Source organism: Biomphalaria glabrata, chromosome 2 (genome assembly GCF_947242115.1).
Source record: "Biomphalaria glabrata chromosome 2, xgBioGlab47.1, whole genome shotgun sequence".
NCBI classification, from domain to species: Eukaryota; Metazoa; Mollusca; class Gastropoda; family Planorbidae; genus Biomphalaria; species Biomphalaria glabrata.
In genome coordinates, this window is record NC_074712.1 from 14,875,507 (window position 1) to 14,899,490 (window position 23,984).

A 23,984-nucleotide genomic window follows, 5' to 3' on the forward strand; every position below is an offset into this window, starting at 1 on the left:
CTTTAAACCTGTCCAGCTGTCATTTGGGTTATTATTGGTTCTTTTTTTGACCATCGACACTTTATTATAAGAGGTGACGCGGTCACGTTTTAGAGTGGGCTGAGATTTAATAAGTTAGAAAGAAGAAAAACTATTTGAGAGAGAGGAGAGAGAGAAAGAGGGAGAAAGAGAGGAAAGAGAGAGACTAAAGAGGACAGAGAGAAAGAGATGAGAGAGAGAGAGAGAGAAAGAAAGGGGAGAAAAAGAGGAAAGAGGAGAAAGAAAGAGGGGTCAGAGAGAACGAGAGTAGAGAAAGAGATGAGAGAGAAAGAGAGAAGAGAGAAAGAGAGGAGAGAGAGAAAGAGGATACAGAAAATGAGGAGAGAGAGAAAGAGAGAGAGAAAGAGAGGAGAGAGAAAGAGGAGACAGAGAGAAAGAGAAAGAGAGGAGAGAGAAAGAGAGGAGAGAGAGAAAGAGGAGAGAAAGAGAAAGAGGAGACAGAGAATAAGGAGAGAAAGAAAGAAAAAAAAAGAAAAAAAAAGGTTAAGCTTGAAAGAGCGAGAGAGAGAGAGAGAACGAGAGAAAGAGAGAGAGAGAGTCTGATAAAGAAGGAAAACTAGGTTCGAGAGACAGACAGAAGGTTAGAAAGAAAATAGTTAGTGTGTTGTGTGTGTGAAAGAGTGAGAGAGAGAGTGTTTTAGAAAGAAGGAGAAATAGGAGAGAAAGAGAAATAGAGAGAGAAGGTGAGAGATGGGAAAACATAGTCTAGTGTAAGAGAGAGACGGAGAGAAAAAGAGAGAGAGAGAGAATTGAAAAAAAAAGAAAGAAAAGAGAGAAAGATTTGAAAGCCGAAAGAAAGCTAATGGTAGAAAATATCTTTAAGGAGGAGGAAAAGAGACACACGAGAGAAGGCGATTTAAACACAGTGTAAAAAGAGATAGATAGAAAGAGTTGTGGTAGAAAGACCAAAGTCTGTAGAAAAACAAGAAGAAACACACACACACAGAAAGCTAGAACTTTAGAAAAGAAAAGAGACAGAACTAGAGTGAACGAAGGAGGAACATCTACATTAGAGAGACAAAGAAAGAGGCAGGGAGAAGAAGACAGAGAGAGAGAAGAGATAAACAAATGATTGTGTCCTGTGCTTTAATTTACACGTTTTAAGATTGCGAACTGTGAGTTTGACCACGACCGGAAATGAGATGTCTTAACTGATCATGGTTCCTTAAGAGATAACAACTATCTAGCCAGACACCTATCTACATTGGTCAGTAAAACCCATGGGGTGTAATCCTGACCAATGTCAACTTGACCGCTTGACTGCCTGTGATTAGGTCTATGTTATTTATTCCCATCATTACCTCCCCCTCCCTTCCCCAGAAGAAACGTATGTCGCTCATTATTTCACTGTGTTAGACAGAAACTTGAAAAATGTTTTAACACTTTATATATTAAGTTAATGACAACTGATCCAATTTGTAATGCCTGTAACTTTAATAATAAGGCCTGTCTTCGAGTCCGAAGATTAATGAGGAATGCAGTATTTCCCGTGGCTGCGCAGCCCCAGCTGTGACCTACATATTTTGCCACAATCATGTAATGTAATATTTCTTCCATCTTCAAACTTAGCATGCAATCAGGTGCTCTCTTCTATGCCAGCTAAGGGCAAGTGGGTGCCTAAGCTGGTCTTTAAAGCGTTTCCGTGGGGGCGCCTCTGTTACGTTGACTACATTTTAGCTCACCAAAAACATAGACTGCTTTGGGCATACCTTCGTCCCCCATATGAGCCCAGCGTAACTGTTGGACCATAAGAAGTCCCTCTATACTGTCCATACCGGCGTTCGCAAGGAAATCGCTGTTTGTAGTGTGGTCTTGCCTCCGTATGTCCATTATGGAACGCAAGCATCTTTGGTGAAAGCGTGCAAGTGGTATTATTTGCTTTCTGTATAATATCCATGTCTCAAATCCATATAATTGTACCATGAAGTTTTACTACAAGAATAAACAACTTTTTTTACTAAACATATATACCTGTGTTTCGGAATATTTAGAACTATCTTTATAGTGTTTCCTTCTCAAAAATATCATTTGACCTGAACTAGAGTACACAATATCGAAAATCTATATTTTTATCTACCCTTAGTTGTTCGGTCTTTCGCAGTACACCAGGAATAGGAGTGCCGACATGAAGAAGGCCGCCAATATAATGTTCATTTGAGACCTAAAAGGAGTGCCGACTTTGAGGATGCCGCCAATATAATGTTTATTTGAGACCTAAAAGGAGTGCCGACTTGGAGGATGCCGCCAATATAATGTTCATTTGAGACCTAAAAGGAGTGCCGACATGAAGAAGGCCGCCAATATAATGTTCATTTGAGACCTAAAAGGAGTGCCGACTTTGAGGATGCCGCCAATATAATGTTCATTTGAGACCTAAAAGGAGCGCCCTTGACGAAGACGGGCGTAGATGACGAAAAGAAAGCTTAAAAAAAGAACCCCTAACCCCTAACACTAACCCCGTTAAAACGCTTTGTTTGCATTAGGTGTGGCACACTAAGCAGATCACGACTGGGTCCTCGTGGACATGGACAACACTGCAGTCCTCCTTCATTGTCGTAATGAAAGACACTGTCTTATTAAATTAGTTTTCATTCTCTGTCACTGCCAGGGTCGAGCTTCGTTAAAGGAAAACAAAATGTATTTTAGTCCACTAAATAATGACCACTTAGAAATTTTCTGACAATGTGGCAGGTCTGCAGCAGTACTGACCTCTGAAAGATAATGAGGATCCTCCTAGGAATAGAGTAATGGCTTGAACGTGTCATGGAGGTCAGTTGTCATTATCCTCTCGGTTGATGTAGCAATATTATTTATGTTCATTTTTCAAGGAACTTCCAAACTACTTTAAAATGTTAATATAAAGAACAAATATTTTGTAACTTTCGAAATTCATTTCTTTTAATTGTTACAAGAAGTAAATAAAGTCGACTCCGGTCCAGCGGATCAGCCTCTTATTTAGAGAGAATTCTTAAATACTGAAACAGATTCTATCATATAATTGAATACGGTTATTCGTGCCAGGTGGTGATTAGGGCCGAAACGATTACCTCATGATTTTGTTTGAGCCTTGTAACCACAACACGAGACAGCAGTCATAGAACTAGCTAACGAACATCACTTTACAATGTTACATTATGTTAGGCTTTTATCTTGTTACCATTCACAAAGAACGTTCAATGCTAATAATAAAGTTTAGTCTTCGAGTACAAATTGAAACATTTTACGAGACTGCCCAGAGCCAGCTGTGACCTATATATTTTGCCACATTCAACTCGGACAAAGCAGGAGGTGGATTTGAAATCTCTTACGCCTTCTTTCCCTTTGCTCCTAAGTCTGCTAATATGATAACTATGTAACATAATCTAGTTCTAAACAAAAAGCATCTCTATAATGTAAAGGTGTTTCAAGTGGTGTGATCGCATACATATACGAACCAGATACATTTCGTATTTATCATACTAGTTGAAACAAAGGACGATCACCATTACTACAACCGTCTGTATCCAATGGATAACAGCATGCTCTATATGCAAAAGGCTATATTGGTGGGAAACGTGGTCGAGAGGCCAAGTACGCTTGAACTTGGCTTGGCTTGGCTACCTAGAAAGGGGCTCGAGGTTCGACACCCGACTCGGGCAGAGTTGTGTTTACTGAGCGCCTAAAGGCAGCACGGAAAACCAACTCCTAGATACCCCCTCCCCACTGGTCCACAAATGAGATTGGACCAAAAGCGCTCTGAGCATGCTATAAGCATGAAAGTAGCGCTATATAAAAGCTATAATAATTAAAAAAAATAATATATTGTAAACCATTGCTCTATTAGCGTTGGGCATTTTTTAAAACTAAAATCCCCGCCCCCCCCACACACACACATACACACATTAATTCTAAAGTCTAAATTGAGAATTACATTTAAAACTTATATTTTTTTTAAAAAGCTTATATCAACTCACTCTGTCTAGTACAAAGGTTTGTCCAGGCTATTTCTCCCACGCCTAATTTAGGATCAAGCTGAAATTTTCAACAATTATTTCTTTACCCCGATGACGTAAGAATCAATTTAAAAAATAACATTTTAGTTTAATTATGTATTGGTAATTAATTATTATTATTATCTCGAACACGGGAAAAAATTGTACTTGACTGATCCTGGTGGTATAAACTGGATTAGTGCCCTTTATAGGTCGTTGTCTGAGGCTTAGTGAACACAAACATGAAATAGGACGAGACTATTTAAACAATAGATAACTTTACAATCTACAATGTTCATAAACTCTTCACTAGCAGAGTTGTTAGCGTGTTGGCTTGAGAAGTTTTTAGCCCACGAGTTCGAATTCAAGTCGTTCCCTTTTTTTTTTACATCAACACATTTAAAAAGCGATCACCCAGATATCTCATTCATTCTCTCCCCCCCCCCCCTCCCTCCATCATACCAACTGATGCAGACAATTGATAAAATCAGAGCGTATTAAGAAATTAAAAAGCATGAAGATGTGATAAGCAAACAAAAATTTCAAAACTATTTCTACTCGCACGTATTTGTTATTGTTAGTCTAGATCTACTACACGTTTGATCACATGACTGATATAAAAATAACTGCTACAACAAAACTTAATATAAGCTTTTTTTAAAAGATATTTGTTTTTGTATTTTGGCTTGTTTTGGCCTTGAAATGCGCTTGACTATTCAATATGATTTAGTTACACTTTGTAGTTTTACTTTTTATCCGAGTTTTTTTTTTTTACAGCTCGTTTACAGCTCATTGACAGCAAACTGTCAGCTAATTGACAGCCAGATATCTAATTGTAAAGCTGTGTCCATTTTAAACACAAGCATTTGACACTGCGGGGGTAAGTTTGGTTTTTATTTAGATAAACTTACATAGAAATTCGGCTAAGAGAAAAACTTAATTAGTCTAGATTATCTTCTGCCCTAATTGTTACTACTATAATGTAACATTTAATTGTGCATGAAAGAGTGTCAGCTGCACAGTAATTAAAATATTTCCATTCTCTAGAGTACTGTTGTATTACTTGCTGTCGCGTATGGTCACTAAATGCGTTCTGCAGTTATAATTAGCACAACAAACATATATATATATAGTTCGTTCATCGTGGTTCGATGATGACCACTTTGTCATCCAGGGGGCTTAGGGCTTTGCACTGGGGTTTTATGCCTCCTCATGTGGCTGGTGAGACCTATGCGAGCCCGGAATGTTCGGCTGCACACTGGGCAGGTTATTCCAGCTGGAGCTAGTGTCGTTTGTCTTGCTTTTCTTTTCTGGCGTTTTTCTTCTGCCTGTGTTGTTCTTTTTTCCTCAGCAACCTGTGCGCCAGTTTTCACAGCGTGACGCCATGATGCTCTGTCGTGTGCCTCTGTCTCCCAGGTGCCAGGGTCTATTCTGAACGCCTTCAGAGAAGCTTTGAGGGTGTCCCTGAAGCGCTTTCTTTGCCCACCTTGCGAGCGCTTTCCTTTCGCTTAGTTGGCCATACAAGAGTCGTTTTGGGATGCGGTGGTCTTCCATTCTGTAGACGTGACCTGCCCATCGCAGCTGGGACTGCATCAGGATTGTGTGGATGCTTTGCAGACACGCTCTTCGAAGGACTTCTGTATCTGGTATTTTGTCTTGCCATTTGACATTTAGTATTTTTCTCAGACATGTCATGTGGAAGCGGTTTAGTCTCTTTGCATGTTTACTGTACACTGTCCATGTTTCTGAGGCATAGAGCAATGTAGGGAGGATGACGGCTCTATAGACCCCTAGCTTGGTGTTTGTGGTGATACCACGTCTGTTCCAGACATTTTTTGACAGTCTGCCATAGGATGCACTGGCCTTGGCGATACGCAGGTCGATTTCACTATCGATTTTTCCATTTCTGGAGAGTGTGCTGCCAAGATATGTGAATTTGTCAACTGCGTTTATATCCTGTCCATTTATAGTAATGCTTGGATCCGAGTAGGCTTTCCCAGGAGCAGGTAGATATAAGACTTCAGTCTAGTTCGTATTGATGGTAAGGCCAAAGTCTGAGCATGCTCTTAAGAAGTCACTGACGATGCGACAACCACAGAGGAATATCTCTTCTCTCTATTGCTGGGAAAATCCTTGCACGCATCCTACTAAATCGGCTCATGCAACACATAGAATATGGTCTACTACCAGAAAGCCAGTGCGGCTTCAGAAAAGAGCGTGGAACCATTGACATGATCTTTGCAGCAAGGCAGCTCCAGGAAAAATGTCAAGAACAAAATGCTGACCTGTTCTCAATATATGTCGACTTAACAAAGGCATTCGACACTGTTAGCAGAGAAGGACTCTGGAAGATCATGTCAAAGTATGGCTGTCCACAAAAATTCATAACCATGGTGAGACTATTTCATGATGGCATGAAGGCTCGTATCCAACAAAGTGGAGAACCATCAGAGCCCTTCGAAGTATCAAACGGGGTAAAACAAGGCTGTGTCCTAGCACCTACACTGTTCAGTATCATGTTCTCCGCTATGCTGACAGATGCATTCACAAATAGAGAAAACAACGGGATAAATATATCATACAGATTTGATGGTGGCCTATTCAACCCGAGGCGGCTTAAATCAAAATCAAAAACAAATGCAGCAGTAATCAGAGACTTGCTATTTGCTGATGACTGTGCTCTAAATGCCTGACTCCCAGAATGCACAACAAACATAGAGATTCAGAAACGGACGCCTGAATTAGCAGACGACATTTATTTGACATAAGATAAAATAACAGTTCACTGGCAACTCCAGCCATCAATGATATCACATGAGATAATACACATTATCATACAACATAATCCAAATAGAATTTCATTAAACACACAGCTAGCAGTACTCCAATGCTTCAATACTTAAATACGTAAGACACGTCTGTCGTTCTTCAACTACATGGCCTAGACTACCCCTGACCATGTGATCCTATCTCAAGAGCGAGATTTTCTTTTTTCCCACAATGCAACTGTGGCCCCTTGATTTCCCCGTGCGATATAATATTTTCCATAAACCCACAGATCTCGTGGTCCACAACCAATAAATGTCACTAACTACCGAACAATGATGTGACAATAATATGTTGTGTGACATTGATGAAATACTTTAAGTAGATTTATAGGCTAAGAAAATTTGCACGGCAGACCTGAAACAGAAGGATAGATTTCTAGGATGGGTTTGTTTCTTTAGGTCCATTTTCCCCATCTCGCTGGCTTTAAAAGATTGTTAGAAGCCTTAGTGTACCGAAATTATACGATAACAGAGTAAATTTTAAAATCCTTCAATTTTATTCAAAGAATGTCTAAGCATGGAACTATGCTAAAGGAACGCCGACTTCAAGTTTCTTTTTACAAAGCCGTATAGAAAACAGGTTCTTTACGCATATTCTCGCGCATCCTCAATGTCTACAAAATAAAATGAGGAAGCTGAAGGATGTTATGTGTTTGCCCTAGTGAATAAACACAACTATTTATTTTCTGTGTTGAGTTGCCTGCCTTTTTGTTGAGTGCCTACCCTAGAGTTGCAACAACATTACATCCAGATTCTAGATGTAGAAGGAGATCTAGATCTAGATTAGATCTTAAGCGGTCCAAGTCAAAAGTGTAGGTCTAGAATTAGATCTAGATGTCCATATAATGATAATACCAAATAATAATCACAAAAGTAGGAATTCCTCCCTAGCAGAAAAAGGTAAATAAATATGACATTATGAGAATATGTTGTACATGTGCGGTCTTTCCATTGTATAAACTGTTTTTTAAGTATTTTTTTTTACATAAGGATTGTTTTTAAATCTTCATTAGTTTATTTTGTAAAAAAAAAAAAAAGCTCTGTGAATTATCAAAAAGACCGGGGGGGGGGAGTAAATAGAACAAAATTGTTATTTTGTTATCGCCATTTTTTGTCAATCTCTAATTAATGAAGATGTATATAAAAGAACGATAACTCATATCCTCAAGCCTTCTTAATTGCCTTAGCTCCAAACAAAACAAAAAAAATGTCTTAGAGAATTGTACATTTGATATTTTTAAATGTCACTTCTTTCCCTTTTCAAATATTCAGGTTGAGAAGTATTGCTTCATAGTGTAGTCACATGTTTATAGCACACCATCAGGTTGAGAAGTATTGCTTCATAGTGTAGTCACATGTTTATAGCACACCATCAGGTTGAGAAGTATTGCTTCATAGTCTAGTCACATGTTTATAGCACACCATCAGGTTGAGAAGTATTGCCTCATAGTGTAGTCACATGTTTATAACACACCATCAGGTTGAGAAGTATTGCTTCATAGTCTAGTCACATGTTTATAGCACACCATCAGGTTGAGAAGTATTGCCTCATAGTGTAGTCACATGTTTATAACACACCATCAGGTTGAGAAGTATTGCCTCATAGTGTAGTCCCATGTTTATAACACACCATCAGGTTGAGAAGTATTGCTTCATAGTGTAGTCACATGTTTATAGCACACCATCAGGTTGAGAAGTATTGCTTCATAGTCTAGTCACATGTTTATAACACACCATCAGGTTGAGAAGTATTGCCTCATAGTGTAGTCACATGTTTATAACACACCATCAGGTTGAGAAGTATTGCCTCATAGTCTAGTCACATGTTTATAGCACACCATCAGGTTGAGAAGTATTGCCTCATAGTGTAGTCACATGTTTATAACACACCATCAGGTTGAGAAGTATTGCTTCATAGTGTAGTCACATGTTTATAGCACACCATCAGGTTGAGAGGTATTGCTTCATAGTGTAGTCACATGTTTATTGCACACCATCAGGTTGAGAAGTATTGCTTCATAGTCTAGTCACATGTTTATAACACACCATCAGGTTGAGAAGTATTGCTTCATAGTGTAGTCACATGTTTATAGCACACCATCAGGTTGAGAGGTATTGCTTCATAGTGTAGTCACATGTTTATTGCACACCATCAGGTTGAGAAGTATTGCTTCATAGTGTAGTCACATGTTTATAACACACCATCAGGTTGAGAAGTATTGCTTCATAGTGTAGTCACATGTTTATAGCACACCATCAGGTTGAGAAGTATTGCTTCATAGTCTAGTCACATGTTTATAGCACACCATCAGGTTGAGAAGTATTGCCTCATAGTGTAGTCACATGTTTATAACACACCATCAGGTTGAGAAGTATTGCCTCATAGTCTAGTCACATGTTTATAGCACACCATCAGGTTGAGAAGTATTACTTCATAGTGTAGTCACATGTTTATAACACACCATCAGGTTGAGAAGTATTGCTTCATAGTGTAGTCACATGTTTATAACACACCATCAGGTTGAGAAGTATTGCTTCATAGTGTAGTCACATGTTTATAGCACACCATCAGGTTGAGAAGTATTGCTTCATAGTGTAGTCACATGTTTATAGCACACCATCAGGTTGAGAAGTATTGCTTCATAGTGTAGTCACATGTTTATAGCACACCATCAGGTTGAGAAGTATTGCTTCATAGTGTAGTCACATGTTTATAGCACACCATCAGGTTGAGAAGTATTGCTTCATAGTGTAGTCACATGTTTATAACACACCATCAGGTTGAGAAGTATTGCTTCATAGTCTAGTCACATGTTTATAACACACCATCAGGTTGAGAGGTATTGCTTCATAGTCTAGTCACATGTTTATAACACACCATCAGGTTGAGAAGTATTGCCTCATAGTGTAGTCACATGTTTATAACACACCATCAGGTTGAGAAGTATTGCTTCATAGTGTAGTCACATGTTTATAACACACCATCAGGTTGAGAAGTATTGCCTCATAGTCTAGTCACATGTTTATAACACACCATCAGGTTGAGAGGTATTGCTTCATAGTGTAGTCACATGTTTATAACACACCATCAGGTTGAGAAGTATTGCTTCATAGTGTAGTCACATGTTTATAGCACACCATCAGGTTGAGAAGTATTGCTTTATAGTCTAGTCACATGTTTATAGCACACCATCAGGTTGAGAAGTATTGCCTCATAGTCTAGTCACATGTTTATAGCACACCATCAGGTTGAGAAGTATTGCTTCATAGTGTAGTCACATGTTTATTGCACACCATCAGGTTGAGAAGTATTGCTTCATAGTCTAGTCACATGTTTATAGCACACCATCAGGTTGAGAAGTATTGCCTCATAGTCTAGTCACATGTTTATAACACACCATCAGGTTGAGAAGTATTGCTTCATAGTGTAGTCACATGTTTATAGCACACCATCAGGTTGAGAAGTATTGCTTCATAGTGTAGTCCCATGTTTATAGCACACCATCAGGTTGAGAGGTATTGCTTCATAGTGTAGTCACATGTTTATAACACACCATCAGGTTGAGAAGTATTGCCTCATAGTGTAGTCACATGTTTATAACACACCATCAGGTTGAGAGGTATTGCCTCATAGTGTAGTCACATGTTTATAACACACCATCAGGTTGAGAGGTATTGCTTCATAGTCTAGTCACATGTTTATAGCACACCATCAGGTTGAGAAGTATTGCCTCATAGTGTAGTCACATGTTTATTGCACACCATCAGGTTGAGAAGTATTGCTTCATAGTGTAGTCACATGTTTATAGCACACCATCAGGTTGAGAGGTATTGCTTCATAGTGTAGTCCCATGTTTATAACACACCATCAGGTTGAGAAGTATTGCTTCATAGTGTAGTCACATGTTTATAACACACCATCAGGTTGAGAAGTATTGCTTCATAGTGTAGTCCCATGTTTATAACACACCATCAGGTTGAGAAGTATTGCTTCATAGTGTAGTCACATGTTTATAGCACACCATCAGGTTGAGAAGTATTGCTTCATAGTCTAGTCACATGTTTATAACACACCATCAGGTTGAGAAGTTTTGCTTCATAGTGTAGTCACATGTTTATAACACACCATCAGGTTGAGAAGTATTGCTTCATAGTCTAGTCACATGTTTATAACACACCATCAGGTTGAGAAGTATTGCTTCATAGTGTAGTCACATGTTTATAACACACCATCAGGTTGAGAGGTATTGCTTCATAGTCTAGTCACATGTTTATAGCACACCATCAGGTTGAGAGGTATTGCTTCATAGTGTAGTCCCATGTTTATAACACACCATCAGGTTGAGAAGTATTGCTTCATAGTGTAGTCACATGTTTATAACACACCATCAGGTTGAGAAGTATTGCTTCATAGTGTAGTCACATGTTTATAACACACCATCAGGTTGAGAAGTATTGCCTCATAGTCTAGTCCCATGTTTATAACACACCATCAGGTTGAGAAGTATTGCTTCATAGTGTAGTCACATGTTTATAACACACCATCAGGTTGAGAAGTATTGCTTCATAGTGTAGTCACATGTTTATAACACACCATCAGGTTGAGAAGTATTGCCTCATAGTGTAGTCACATGTTTATAACACACCATCAGGTTGAGAAGTATTGCTTCATAGTGTAGTCACATGTTTATAACACACCATCAGGTTGAGAAGTATTGCTTCATAGTGTAGTCACATGTTTATAACACACCATCAGGTTGAGAAGTATTGCTTCATAGTGTAGTCACATGTTTATAACACACCATCAGGTTGAGAAGTATTGCTTCATAGTGTAGTCACATGTTTATAGCACACCATCAGGTTGAGAAGTATTGCCTCATAGTCTAGTCACATGTTTATAACACACCATCAGGTTGAGAAGTATTGCTTCATAGTGTAGTCACATGTTTATAACACACCATCAGGTTGAGAAGTATTGCTTCATAGTCTAGTCACATGTTTATAGCACACCATCAGGTTGAGAAGTATTGCTTCATAGTGTAGTCACATGTTTATTGCACACCATCAGGTTAACTGTAACATAAGCTTGGTATAATCCTATCACTGTAGTCTAAGTATGATATGTCATATACAAAATAGCAAAAAGAACATAAAAAAATACTTTAAAAAACAAACGAAAGCTTATACGAAGTGTTATTGTATCAATTAGTCTGGATCAGTCATGTCATTACATTTGTAACAGATCTAGACCAACAACAGTAAATCTGTGCGATAAATAATAGTTTTACACATTGCTTTTGTTTAGCGCTATATCATGCTTTTAGCTTTCTCACTACGCTGTGATCCTCTCACTGGTCTGGACCAGATGGGACAATGGGGAGGGGGGATACTTTTTACCAGACAGATAGACAGAGTGAGTTGATATAAGCTTTGTAAAAATAAAAATTAAAAAAAACATTTTAAAAAACCAAAGCTTATATAAAGTGTATCAATTAGTTTGGATCAGTCATGCAATTAAATTTGTAATAGATCTAAACCAACAATAATAAATCTGTGTGATTAGAATTTTTTTTTTTTACAAATCGTTTTTTGTTTAGCGCAATTTCATGCTTTTACCGTTATCAATTCGCTATGATCCTCTCACATGACTGGACCAGTTGAAAAGGGGGAGAAAGAACGGGACATCAGGGTGATCGCTTTTTAAATGTATTTTTTTTAAAGGGAACGACCTGAATTCAAACTTGTGGGCTAAAGACATCTCAGGCTTCTCAAGCCATCAACACGTTAACCACTCTGCAAGCGAAGTGTCTATGTACATGGAAGTTTGTATAGTTATCTAGTGTTTCTATTTCATGTTTGTGTTCACTAAGCCTCAAAGACAGCTTAATATAAAGAGGACTGATTCATCTCATAGCACCACTTCAGTCAAGTACTATTTCTTTCCCTTGTTTGATACACCAAACACAATAATTAATACCATTAGCTAATTAATTAATTGGTTAATTATTTTTTTTATTCTTATGTTATCAGGTAAAAGAAATAATTGTGCAAGATTTCAGCTTGATCCGAGATTGGGTGTCGGAGAAATAACGTGTACAAACTTTTGACCAGACAGACAGAGTGACTTGATATAAGCTTTGTAAAAACATTCGCTTTCATTGATATCGATACTCAGATTTCCAATTAATATCTCGTTTTCAAAATTGCCAGTCTAGGTAATCGATCCTATTGCCATAGGCACTACAGCATGTCAATTCGAAAATCTCCATTAAATATGTCAATGTCTCGAGTTTAATAGTTTCGTGGAATTTTGATTATATTCATAGAATGATCTACTTTTTGATTTCGTTGGAGTTTCCTTTTTATTTATAAGGTTCATTCGGACTTTTTACGAAATGTTTTTATTCACCAATTTCTTTAAGTGAGTCTAAAAATGAAGCAGGCCTATATGATAGTGACAATATTAAGACGATAGCCAGAGACGCAAGTTTGTTCCAAATAGCAACCCTCTTTGTTGTTTTTCGTTTCAGTGGATCGAAGAAGAAAAAGATTTTGATAATTTACACATCAATTCTTTATAAGTTATTAATTTTTAGAAAAGGTGGAGGGGGAGGTAAGAATGTAAAAACAAAGGAGGTGAAGGGAGATTATCTTAATTTCAAGAATCTTTCAAAATAATGTCACTCTCAATTTTGTTTTATAATGTCACTGGCACCCAATACTTTAATCAGGGCGTCGACCTGACATCAGCGTTTTCCAGTCTCTGTGTCATTACGCCTGAGAGAGTGCTTCTAATATTTTTACTCTGACAACTTGTTACGGATATCCACGCCTGCACAGTTGGCAGCAAGTTGTATTTTATTTTTACAAATATTGACTAAGCCCAGAAATTGGGAGACGGCTCTGATGCCAACATTGTAGATCTAGTGCAGTATATGTTAACATTGGCCATATAAAATACTCCACGGGCTATTAATCGTAACATGTAATACTGTAAGCAATAGCTACATGGCTACCCTTACGATCCCATGGTCTCGTGGAAGTCCTTGTTAAACCTTTGGTCCTGCTTTACTACTTGAGCTTATGTAAATCATGGTTAGACCACTGCTGGAGAAATGACAATTTGGTGGTCGTATGACGGAATGATAGTAGTTTTGATACAAGAAACTCTGAAAATCATTAGTCACATTTATTAAATTGGTGAACCACTGGCCACATGACTTCATGGTAAACCATTGGCTACATGACTTCATTGTGAACCACTGGCCACATGACTTCATGTTAAACCATTGGCTACATGACTTCATGGTAAACCACTGGCTACATGACTTCATGGTAAACCACTGGCTACATGACTCCATGGTAAACCACTGGCTACATGATTTCATGTTGAACCACTGGCCACATGACTCCATGGTAAACCATTGGCTACATGACTTCATGGTAAACCACTGGCCACATGACTTCATGGTAAACCATTGGCTACATGACTTCATGGTAAACCACTGGCTACATGACTTCATGGTAAACCACTGGCTACATGACTCCATGGTAAACCATTGGCTACATGACTTCATGGTAAACCATTGGCTACATGACTCCATGGTAAACCACTGGCTACATGATTTCATGTTGCACCACTGGCCACATGACTTCATGGTAAACCATTGGCTACATGACTTTATGGTAAACCATTGGCTACATGACTCCATGGTAAACCACTGGCCACATGATTTCATGGTGAACCACTGGCCACATGACTTCATGGTAAACCATTGCCTACATGACTTCATGGTGAACCACTGGCTACATGACTTCATGGTAAACCATTGGCTACATGACTTCATGGTAAACCACTGGCTACATGACTCCATGGTAAACCACTGGCTACATGATTTCATGGTGAACCACTGGCTACATGACGTCATGGTAAACCACTGACCACATGACTTCATGGTAAACCATTGGCTACATGACTCCATGGTAAACCACTGGCTACATGATTTCATGGTGAACCACTGGCTACATGACTTCATGGTAAACCACTGGCCACATGACTTCATGGTAAACCATTGGCTACATGTTTCCATGGTAAACCACTGGCTACATGATTTCATGGTGAACCACTGGCTACATACACCACAGGAAACAACCGGCTACATTATATTATGGTGAAGCACTGGCTACATGACACCAAAAAAAACCCACTGGCTACATGACTTCATGGTAAACCACTGTTATGATATAAAGTCATTGAAACTTCACTTGCGAGTCCGTACAGCTGTCGGACATCCATATAAATAATACTTCAACACGTTCTTTATCAAATTTCGTAGAGTCCAGATCTAGTCTATTCTGTACAAGTATGTCATCCTGTGTTTACTAGCAACCCCCTTATCACTACCTTAAGTGTCGTCATCAGTTTCTATGTAAACATAACTACTTTGATTCTAGATAAAAAACCACCCAACACATAAATCTATATCCTACACCGACCAGCCATGTATCTTGACATCACTGACCACAAGGAATAAACAGCGATACTCTACAACACCAGCAGAAAGAAATCTGCTAATCCTGGCATGAATGAATTCGTTTAAACTAACACACTTTGTGGAGGCGCGGTGGATGAGTGGTACAGCGCTTGGCTTCTGAACTGAGGTCCCGGTTTATAATCCTGGTTAAGACTGGGATTTCTAATTTCGCGATCTTTAGGGCGCCTCTGAGTCCACTCACCTCTAATGGGTACCTGACATCAGTTGGGGAAAAGTAAAGACTGTTGGTCGTTGTGCTGGCCGCATGACACCCTCATTAACCTCGAGCCACATAAACAGATGTTCTTTACATAATCTGCCCTATAGAGCGCCTGGTCTTAAATGGAACTTTACTTCTAACACACTTTGTTTTTTATATCATTTCTACAGTTGTTCTCCCCTACAGTCCAGACACAAAGATTGTTAAGTCCAGCATAGACTATGGAACCCTCAACACCGTGGACTAAAAAATCGAGGTTGCCTAGACCCAAGGACAGGCTTTGGATGGCTACTCTCATGGTCACTTTATGTTCCCTATGGGGTGTGAGAGCATCCATTGAACATTTAAACTATTTCAACATCAGCTACATCTTCAACAGGGCCGCCCCCATGATCGAGTTTAATGTCACTACAAGTGAAGTAAGCACTTCGCAGTTTTGGTCTGATTCTTTTAGTCTTCTTACTAGTTCATTATACAGTAGAACGTCGATAATCCGGATGTAAGTTATCCGGATCGTAAAATATCGGTCCGCCTATTTTTTTTTTATTTTACAGTTCGACTTCTCAGTGATCTTACTGACTAGCAGCCAAAGATCAGCGATTATTTCTCTCAATGATGTCAAGCTACCACGTATAACGCTTTGTTTCCCTGTATATTCTACTTGAACCTTATTCAAAGACCGCATCACAAACCAAGAGACCTGCTAACTATCATTAAAGAAAGCACGCTTAAAATCTATGGCCATATTACAAGATCTTCTAGGCTCGCAAAGACCTTCCTACTGGAAACAGTACCAGGAAAAAGAGGCATAGAAAGCAATGGGAGGACAACATCAAAGAATGGACGGGCCTGCCACTGAAAGAGGTTCTAAGGCAACAGACCGAGAGGAATGGAGAAAGACGATAGGGATAGGTAAAGGTAAATCCCCATATAAATTTTCTATATATTGTTTGTGAAATGGACCGTTTATAATATTCCGATTTCGGTTATCCGGATAATTGATTAATCTGGATAATAGACGTTCTTCTGTATATATAGGTATTGATAAGAACATATTACTTTTTATGTTTTGATCTTATTACTAAGTTAGATCCAAGTATAATATATTGTTTTTATTTCGCGTTAGGTCCATGGTCTACGCATTGTACATTTTACCTGCGTAACGAAATTGAAATTCAAGCAGCCAATAGAAATGAGCATCTATTCGTGGCCCACAATCAGTAACGGGTAAGTCAGGGGTCAGAGTGACATATTTGGGAGAGAGGTTGTCCGCTTCTGAATGTGATACTACCGTATACTTAAACAACAAATCTGCACCGCTAAACTGTCAGAAGATAAGTTATTGCTATAATAAATTATGGATGTAAATTGAGATCAGTTTATAAATACATTTAAATCTAAATCTTGATCTAGATCTGGCCTCTTTTTAGTCTACTTTAGATTGTTGTCAAGTGTATAATGAGGATACGTCAAAACTGCGCGCTATAAAAGTACTTCGTTTTTTCAACTAAAAGCTAAAGCAAATTTCGTATCGAAATTCTATTTAAAACAACAACATTTGAATCAGTGTCTGCTCTATTATTTATGCCATGGGTTGATTGAAAAATAGAAAATATATTTTATAATGGTTCATTGATAAATTTTAAATTGTGACCTAAGATGCAATTTTTTTTACCAATGCGCGGATGCATAAAGGAAAGCTTGAGCTGTTTATGAAGAAGTACTTTCGGTCCCAAAACAATCTTACCTCCCCGAAAGTTTTTTATTTAAAAGTGGTGTTTTTTTTTTGTTGTTTAAATCTGATTGCATAGATAATTTTAAAAATTAAATGGTTCACTTCCGGAAAAGAGAAAAAGATTGGCATTGCATCAGAACTTTAAATGATCTAAAATTTCATGATGTCCGATTTTCAGTTTCTTTTCTAGTTTCTGAGATCTAAGCGGGACGAAAGGACGGACGGACGGACAGATAGACCACATAAAACGAATAGCGGTTATTCACCTCTCGTGGGACCGCTAATAAAACATATTTGTCATGACTCACACTGTTTATTCAGTCTCTATCCAATGGAACTAATTATACTAAAAATAATATCAATGATGTTTAAAATGGTATATGTTAAATATATTGTCCAAGTCTCATCGAGTTCAATTATTTATATCTTGGCTCAATTATTTATACCTTGGTTCAATTATTTATACCTGGCTATTGTAAACTACAAATATGCATGTACTCCTTCGAACCAAATAATCAGTATATGATTCATCAAGGTTGTATATATTTCTTTTTCATCATACATTCAGTCTTGCACTTAGTTCATCTGAATCTGTTTCTTTTGTTCAACTGATTCTTTTTCTTTTGTTCATATCTCTTTAAATGTTCAACTCTGTTTACTTCATAATTTGAACATACAATCAGGAAAAACACACACAAAAAGTTTTATTTTGCTTGTCAGCAATTCTCCAACAACTCTTTCTGGTTAGATTGCCTTCATACATGGCTGGATTTGAAAGGGTCCCCAAAAAGAAGAAACCCATCAGGTGGACCATGGCTAAAAACATTGCATTGAATGGAGACCTGCACAAAATTTGTGTTGATATCACAGAACCCTTCTACAGACAGTTCGGACAGTAAGTTCCTCTTGTTGATATCACAGAACCCTTCTACAGACAGTTCGGACAGTAAGTTCCTCTTGTTGATATCACAGAACCCTTCTACAGAAAGTTCGGACAGTAAGTTCCTCTTGTTGATATCACAGAACCCTTCTACAGACAGTTCGGACAGTAAGTTCCTCTTGTTGATATCACAGAACCCTTCTACAGACAGTTCGGACAGTAAGTTCCTCTTGTTGATATCACAGAACCCTTCTACAGACAATTCGGACAGTAAGTTCCTCTTGTTGATATCACAGAACCCTTCTACAGACAGTTCGGACAGTAAGTTCCTCTTGTTGATATCACAGAACCCTTCTACAGACAGTTCGGACAGTAAGTTCCTCTTGTTGATATCACAGAACCCTTCTACAGACAGTTCGGACAGTAAGTTCCTCTTGTTGATATCACAGAACCCTTCTACAGACAGTTCGGACAGTAAGTTCCTCTTGTTGATATCACAGAACCCTTCTACAGACAGTTCGGACAGTAAGTTCCTCTTGTTGATATCACAGAACCCTTCTACAGACAGTTCGGACAGTAAGTTCCTCTTGTTGATATCACAGAACCCTTCTACAGACAGTTCGGACAGTAAGTTCCTCTTGTTGATATCACAGAACCCTTCTACAGACAGTTCGGACAGTAAGTTCCTCTTGTTGATATCACAGAACCCTTCTACAGACAGTTCGGACAGTAAGTTCCTCTTGTTGATATCACAGAACCCTTCTACAGACAGTTCGGACAGTAAGTTCCTCTTGTTGATATCACAGAACCCTTCTACAGACAGTTCGGACAGTAAGTTCCTCTTGTTGATATCACAGAACCCTTCTACAGACAGTTCGGACAGTAAGTTCCTCTTGTTGATATCACAGAACCCTTCTACAGACAGTTCGGACAGTAAGTTCCTCTTGTTGATATCACAGAACCCTTCTACAGACAGTTCGGACAGTAAGTTCCTCTTGTTGATATCACAGAACCCTTCTACAGACAGTTCGGACAGTAAGTTCCTCTTGTTGATATCACAGAACCCTTCTACAGACAGTTCGGACAGTAAGTTCCTCTTGTTGATATCACAGAACCCTTCTACAGACAGTTCGGACAGTAAGTTCCTCTTGTTGATATCACAGAACCCTTCTACAGACAGTTCGGACAGTAAGTTCCTCTTGTTGATATCACAGAACCCTTCTACAGACAATTCGGACAGTAAGTTCCTCTTGTTGATATCACAGAACCCTTCTACAGACAGTTCGGACAGTAAGTTCCTCTTGTTGATATCACAGAACCCTTCTACAGACAGTTCGGACAGTAAGTTCCTCTTGTTGATATCACAGAACCCTTCTACAGACAGTTCGGACAGTAAGTTCCTCTTGTTGATATCACAGAACCCTTCTACAGACAGTTCGGACAGTAAGTTCCTCTTGTTGATATCACAGAACCCTTCTACAGACAGTTCGGACAGTAAGTTCCTCTTGTTGATATCACAGAACCCTTCTACAGACAGTTCGGACAGTAAGTTCCTCTTGTTGATATCACAGAACCCTTCTACAGACAGTTCGGACAGTAAGTTCCTCTTGTTGATATCACAGAACCCTTCTACAGACAGTTCGGACAGTAAGTTCCTCTTGTTGATATCACAGAACCCTTCTACAGACAGTTCGGACAGTAAGTTCCTCTTGTTGATATCACAGAACCCTTCTACAGACAGTTCGGACAGTAAGTTCCTCTTGTTGATATCACAGAACCCTTCTACAGACAGTTCGGACAGTAAGTTCCTCTTGTTGATATCACAGAACCCTTCTACGGACAGTTCGGACAGTAAGTTCCTCTTGTTGATATCACAGAACCCTTCTACAGACAGTTCGGACAGTAAGTTCCTCTTGTTGATATCACAGAACCCTTCTACAGACAGTTCGGACAGTAAGTTCCTCTTGTTGATATCACAGAACCCTTCTACAGACAGTTCGGACAGTAAGTTCTTCTTGTTGATATCACAGAACCCTTCTACAGACAGTTCGGACAGTAAGTTCCTCTTGTTGATATCACAGAACCCTTCTACAGACAGTTCGGACAGTAAGTTCCTCTTGTTGATATCACAGAACCCTTCTACAGACAGTTCGGACAGTAAGTTCCTCTTGTTGATATCACAGAACCCTTCTACAGACAGTTCGGACAGTAAGTTCCTCTTGTTGATATCACAGAACCCTTCTACAGACAGTTCGGACAGTAAGTTCCTCTTGTTGATATCACAGAACCCTTCTACAGACAGTTCGGACAGTAAGTTCCTCTTGTTGATATCACAGAACCCTTCTACAGACAGTTCGGACAGTAAGTTCCTCTTGTTGATATCACAGAACCCTTCTACAGACAGTTCGGACAGTAAGTTCCTCTTGTTGATATCACAGAACCCTTCTACAGACAGTTCGGACAGTAAGTTCCTCTTGTTGATATCACAGAACCCTTCTACAGACAGTTCGGACAGTAAGTTCCTCTTGTTGATATCACAGAACCCTTCTACAGACAGTTCGGACAGTAAGTTCCTCTTGTTGATATCACAGAACCCTTCTACAGACAGTTCGGACAGTAAGTTCCTCTTGTTGATATCACAGAACCCTTTTACAGACAGTTTGGACAGTAAGTTCCTCTTGTTGATATCACAGAACCCTTCTACAGACAGTTCGGACAGTAAGTTCCTCTTGTTGATATCACAGAACCCTTCTACAGACAGTTCGGACAGTAAGTTCCTCTTGTTGATATCACAGAACCCTTCTACAGACAGTTCGGACAGTAAGTTCCTCTTGTTGATATCACAGAACCCTTCTACAGACAGTTCGGACAGTAAGTTCCTCTTGTTGATATCACAGAACCCTTCTACAGAAAGTTCGGACAGTAAGTTCCTCTTGTTGATATCACAGAACCCTTCTACAGACAGTTCGGACAGTAAGTTCCTCTTGTTGATATCACAGAACCCTTCTACAGACAGTTCGGACAGTAAGTTCCTCTTGTTGATATCACAGAACCCTTCTACAGACAGTTCGGACAGTAAGTTCCTCTTGTTGATATCACAGAACCCTTCTACAGACAGTTCGGACAGTAAGTTCCTCTTGTTGATATCACAGAACCCTTCTACAGACAGTTCGGACAGTAAGTTCCTCTTGTTGATATCACAGAACCCTTCTACAGACAGTTCGGACAGTAAGTTCCTCTTGTTGATATCACAGAACCCTTCTACAGACAGTTCGGACAGTAAGTTCCTCTTGTTGATATCACAGAACCCTTCTACAGACAGTTCGGACAGTAAGTTCCTCTTGTTGATATCACAGAACCCTTCTACAGACAGTTCGGACAGTAAGTTCCTCTTGTTGATATCACAGAACCCTTCTACAGACAGTTCGGACAGTAAGTTCCTCTTGTTGATATCACAGAACCCTTCTACAGACAGTTCGGACAGTAAGTTCCTCTTGTTGATATCACAGAACCCTTCTACAGACAATTCGGACAGTAAGTTCCTCTTGTTGATATCACAGAACCCTTCTACAGACAGTTCGGACAGTAAGTTCCTCTTGTTGATATCACAGAACCCTTCTACAGACAGTTCGGACAGTAAGTTCCTCTTGTTGATATCACAGAACCCTTCTACAGACAGTTCGGACAGTAAGTTCCTCTTGTTGATATCACAGAACCCTTCTACAGACAGTTCGGACAGTAAGTTCCTCTTGTTGATATCACAGAACCCTTCTACAGACAGTTCGGACAGTAAGTTCCTCTTGTTGATATCACAGAACCCTTCTACAGACAGTTCGGACAGTAAGTTCCTCTTGTTGATATCACAGAACCCTTCTACAGACAGTTCGGACAGTAAGTTCCTCTTGTTGATATCACAGAACCCTTCTACAGACAGTTCGGACAGTAAGTTCCTCTTGTTGATATCACAGAACCCTTCTACAGACAGTTCGGACAGTAAGTTCCTCTTGTTGATATCACAGAACCCTTCTACAGACAGTTCGGACAGTAAGTTCCTCTTGTTGATATCACAGAACCCTTCTACAGACAGTTCGGACAGTAAGTTCCTCTTGTTGATATCACAGAACCCTTCTACGGACAGTTCGGACAGTAAGTTCCTCTTGTTGATATCACAGAACCCTTCTACAGACAGTTCGGACAGTAAGTTCCTCTTGTTGATATCACAGAACCCTTCTACAGACAGTTCGGACAGTAAGTTCCTCTTGTTGATATCACAGAACCCTTCTACAGACAGTTCGGACAGTAAGTTCTTCTTGTTGATATCACAGAACCCTTCTACAGACAGTTCGGACAGTAAGTTCCTCTTGTTGATATCACAGAACCCTTCTACAGACAGTTCGGACAGTAAGTTCCTCTTGTTGATATCACAGAACCCTTCTACAGACAGTTCGGACAGTAAGTTCCTCTTGTTGATATCACAGAACCCTTCTACAGACAGTTCGGACAGTAAGTTCCTCTTGTTGATATCACAGAACCCTTCTACAGACAGTTCGGACAGTAAGTTCCTCTTGTTGATATCACAGAACCCTTCTACAGACAGTTCGGACAGTAAGTTCCTCTTGTTGATATCACAGAACCCTTCTACAGACAGTTCGGACAGTAAGTTCCTCTTGTTGATATCACAGAACCCTTCTACAGACAGTTCGGACAGTAAGTTCCTCTTGTTGATATCACAGAACCCTTCTACAGACAGTTCGGACAGTAAGTTCCTCTTGTTGATATCACAGAACCCTTCTACAGACAGTTCGGACAGTAAGTTCCTCTTGTTGATATCACAGAACCCTTCTACAGACAGTTCGGACAGTAAGTTCCTCTTGTTGATATCACAGAACCCTTCTACAGACAGTTCGGACAGTAAGTTCCTCTTGTTGATATCACAGAACCCTTTTACAGACAGTTTGGACAGTAAGTTCCTCTTGTTGATATCACAGAACCCTTCTACAGACAGTTCGGACAGTAAGTTCCTCTTGTTGATATCACAGAACCCTTCTACAGACAGTTCGGACAGTAAGTTCCTCTTGTTGATATCACAGAACCCTTCTACAGACAGTTCGGACAGTAAGTTCCTCTTGTTGATATCACAGAACCCTTCTACAGACAGTTCGGACAGTAAGTTCCTCTTGTTGATATCACAGAACCCTTCTACAGAAAGTTCGGACAGTAAGTTCCTCTTGTTGATATCACAGAACCCTTCTACAGACAGTTCGGACAGTAAGTTCCTCTTGTTGATATCACAGAACCCTTCTACAGACAGTTCGGACAGTAAGTTCCTCTTGTTGATATCACAGAACCCTTCTACAGACAGTTCGGACAGTAAGTTCCTCTTGTTGATATCACAGAACCCTTCTACAGACAGTTCGGACAGTAAGTTCCTCTTGTTGATATCACAGAACCCTTCTACAGACAGTTCGGACAGTAAGTTCCTCTTGTTGATATCACAGAACCCTTCTACAGACAGTTCGGACAGTAAGTTCCTCTTGTTGATATCACAGAACCCTTCTACAGACAGTTCGGACAGTAAGTTCCTCTTGTTGATATCACAGAACCCTTCTACAGACAGTTCGGACAGTAAGTTCCTCTTGTTGATATCACAGAACCCTTCTACAGACAGTTCGGACAGTAAGTTCCTCTTGTTGATATCACAGAACCCTTCTACAGACAGTTCGGACAGTAAGTTCCTCTTGTTGATATCACAGAACCCTTCTACAGACAGTTCGGAC

The 23,984-nt window shown here is 39.4% G+C and overlaps 2 protein-coding genes across 7 annotated transcripts in view; one reads left to right on the top strand and one right to left on the bottom strand.

Moving 5' to 3' along the window:
- The window catches only part of LOC106059824 (synaptotagmin-15-like), a 289,123-nt gene that overhangs the window by 54,484 nt on the left and 210,655 nt on the right, over positions 1–23,984 (bottom strand). The window lies entirely within an intron of this gene.
- LOC106050552 (uncharacterized) overlaps positions 1–23,984 on the top strand; it is a 28,530-nt gene that overhangs the window by 2,358 nt on the left and 2,188 nt on the right. The window contains exons 2-5 of one of the 3 annotated variants that reach the window (XM_056019282.1): positions 4,788–4,890; positions 15,763–16,011; positions 16,719–16,819; positions 18,076–18,222. In XM_056019282.1, the coding sequence (XP_055875257.1) occupies positions 15,814–16,011; positions 16,719–16,819; positions 18,076–18,222 (446 nt within the window). In that variant the 5' untranslated portion in view covers positions 4,788–4,890; positions 15,763–15,813. Of the gene's footprint in view, positions 1–4,755; positions 4,891–15,762; positions 16,012–16,718; positions 16,820–18,047; positions 18,223–23,984 lie in introns of those variants that run through there. The other 2 variants (XR_008776436.1, XM_056019281.1) reach the window with 2 other exon arrangements.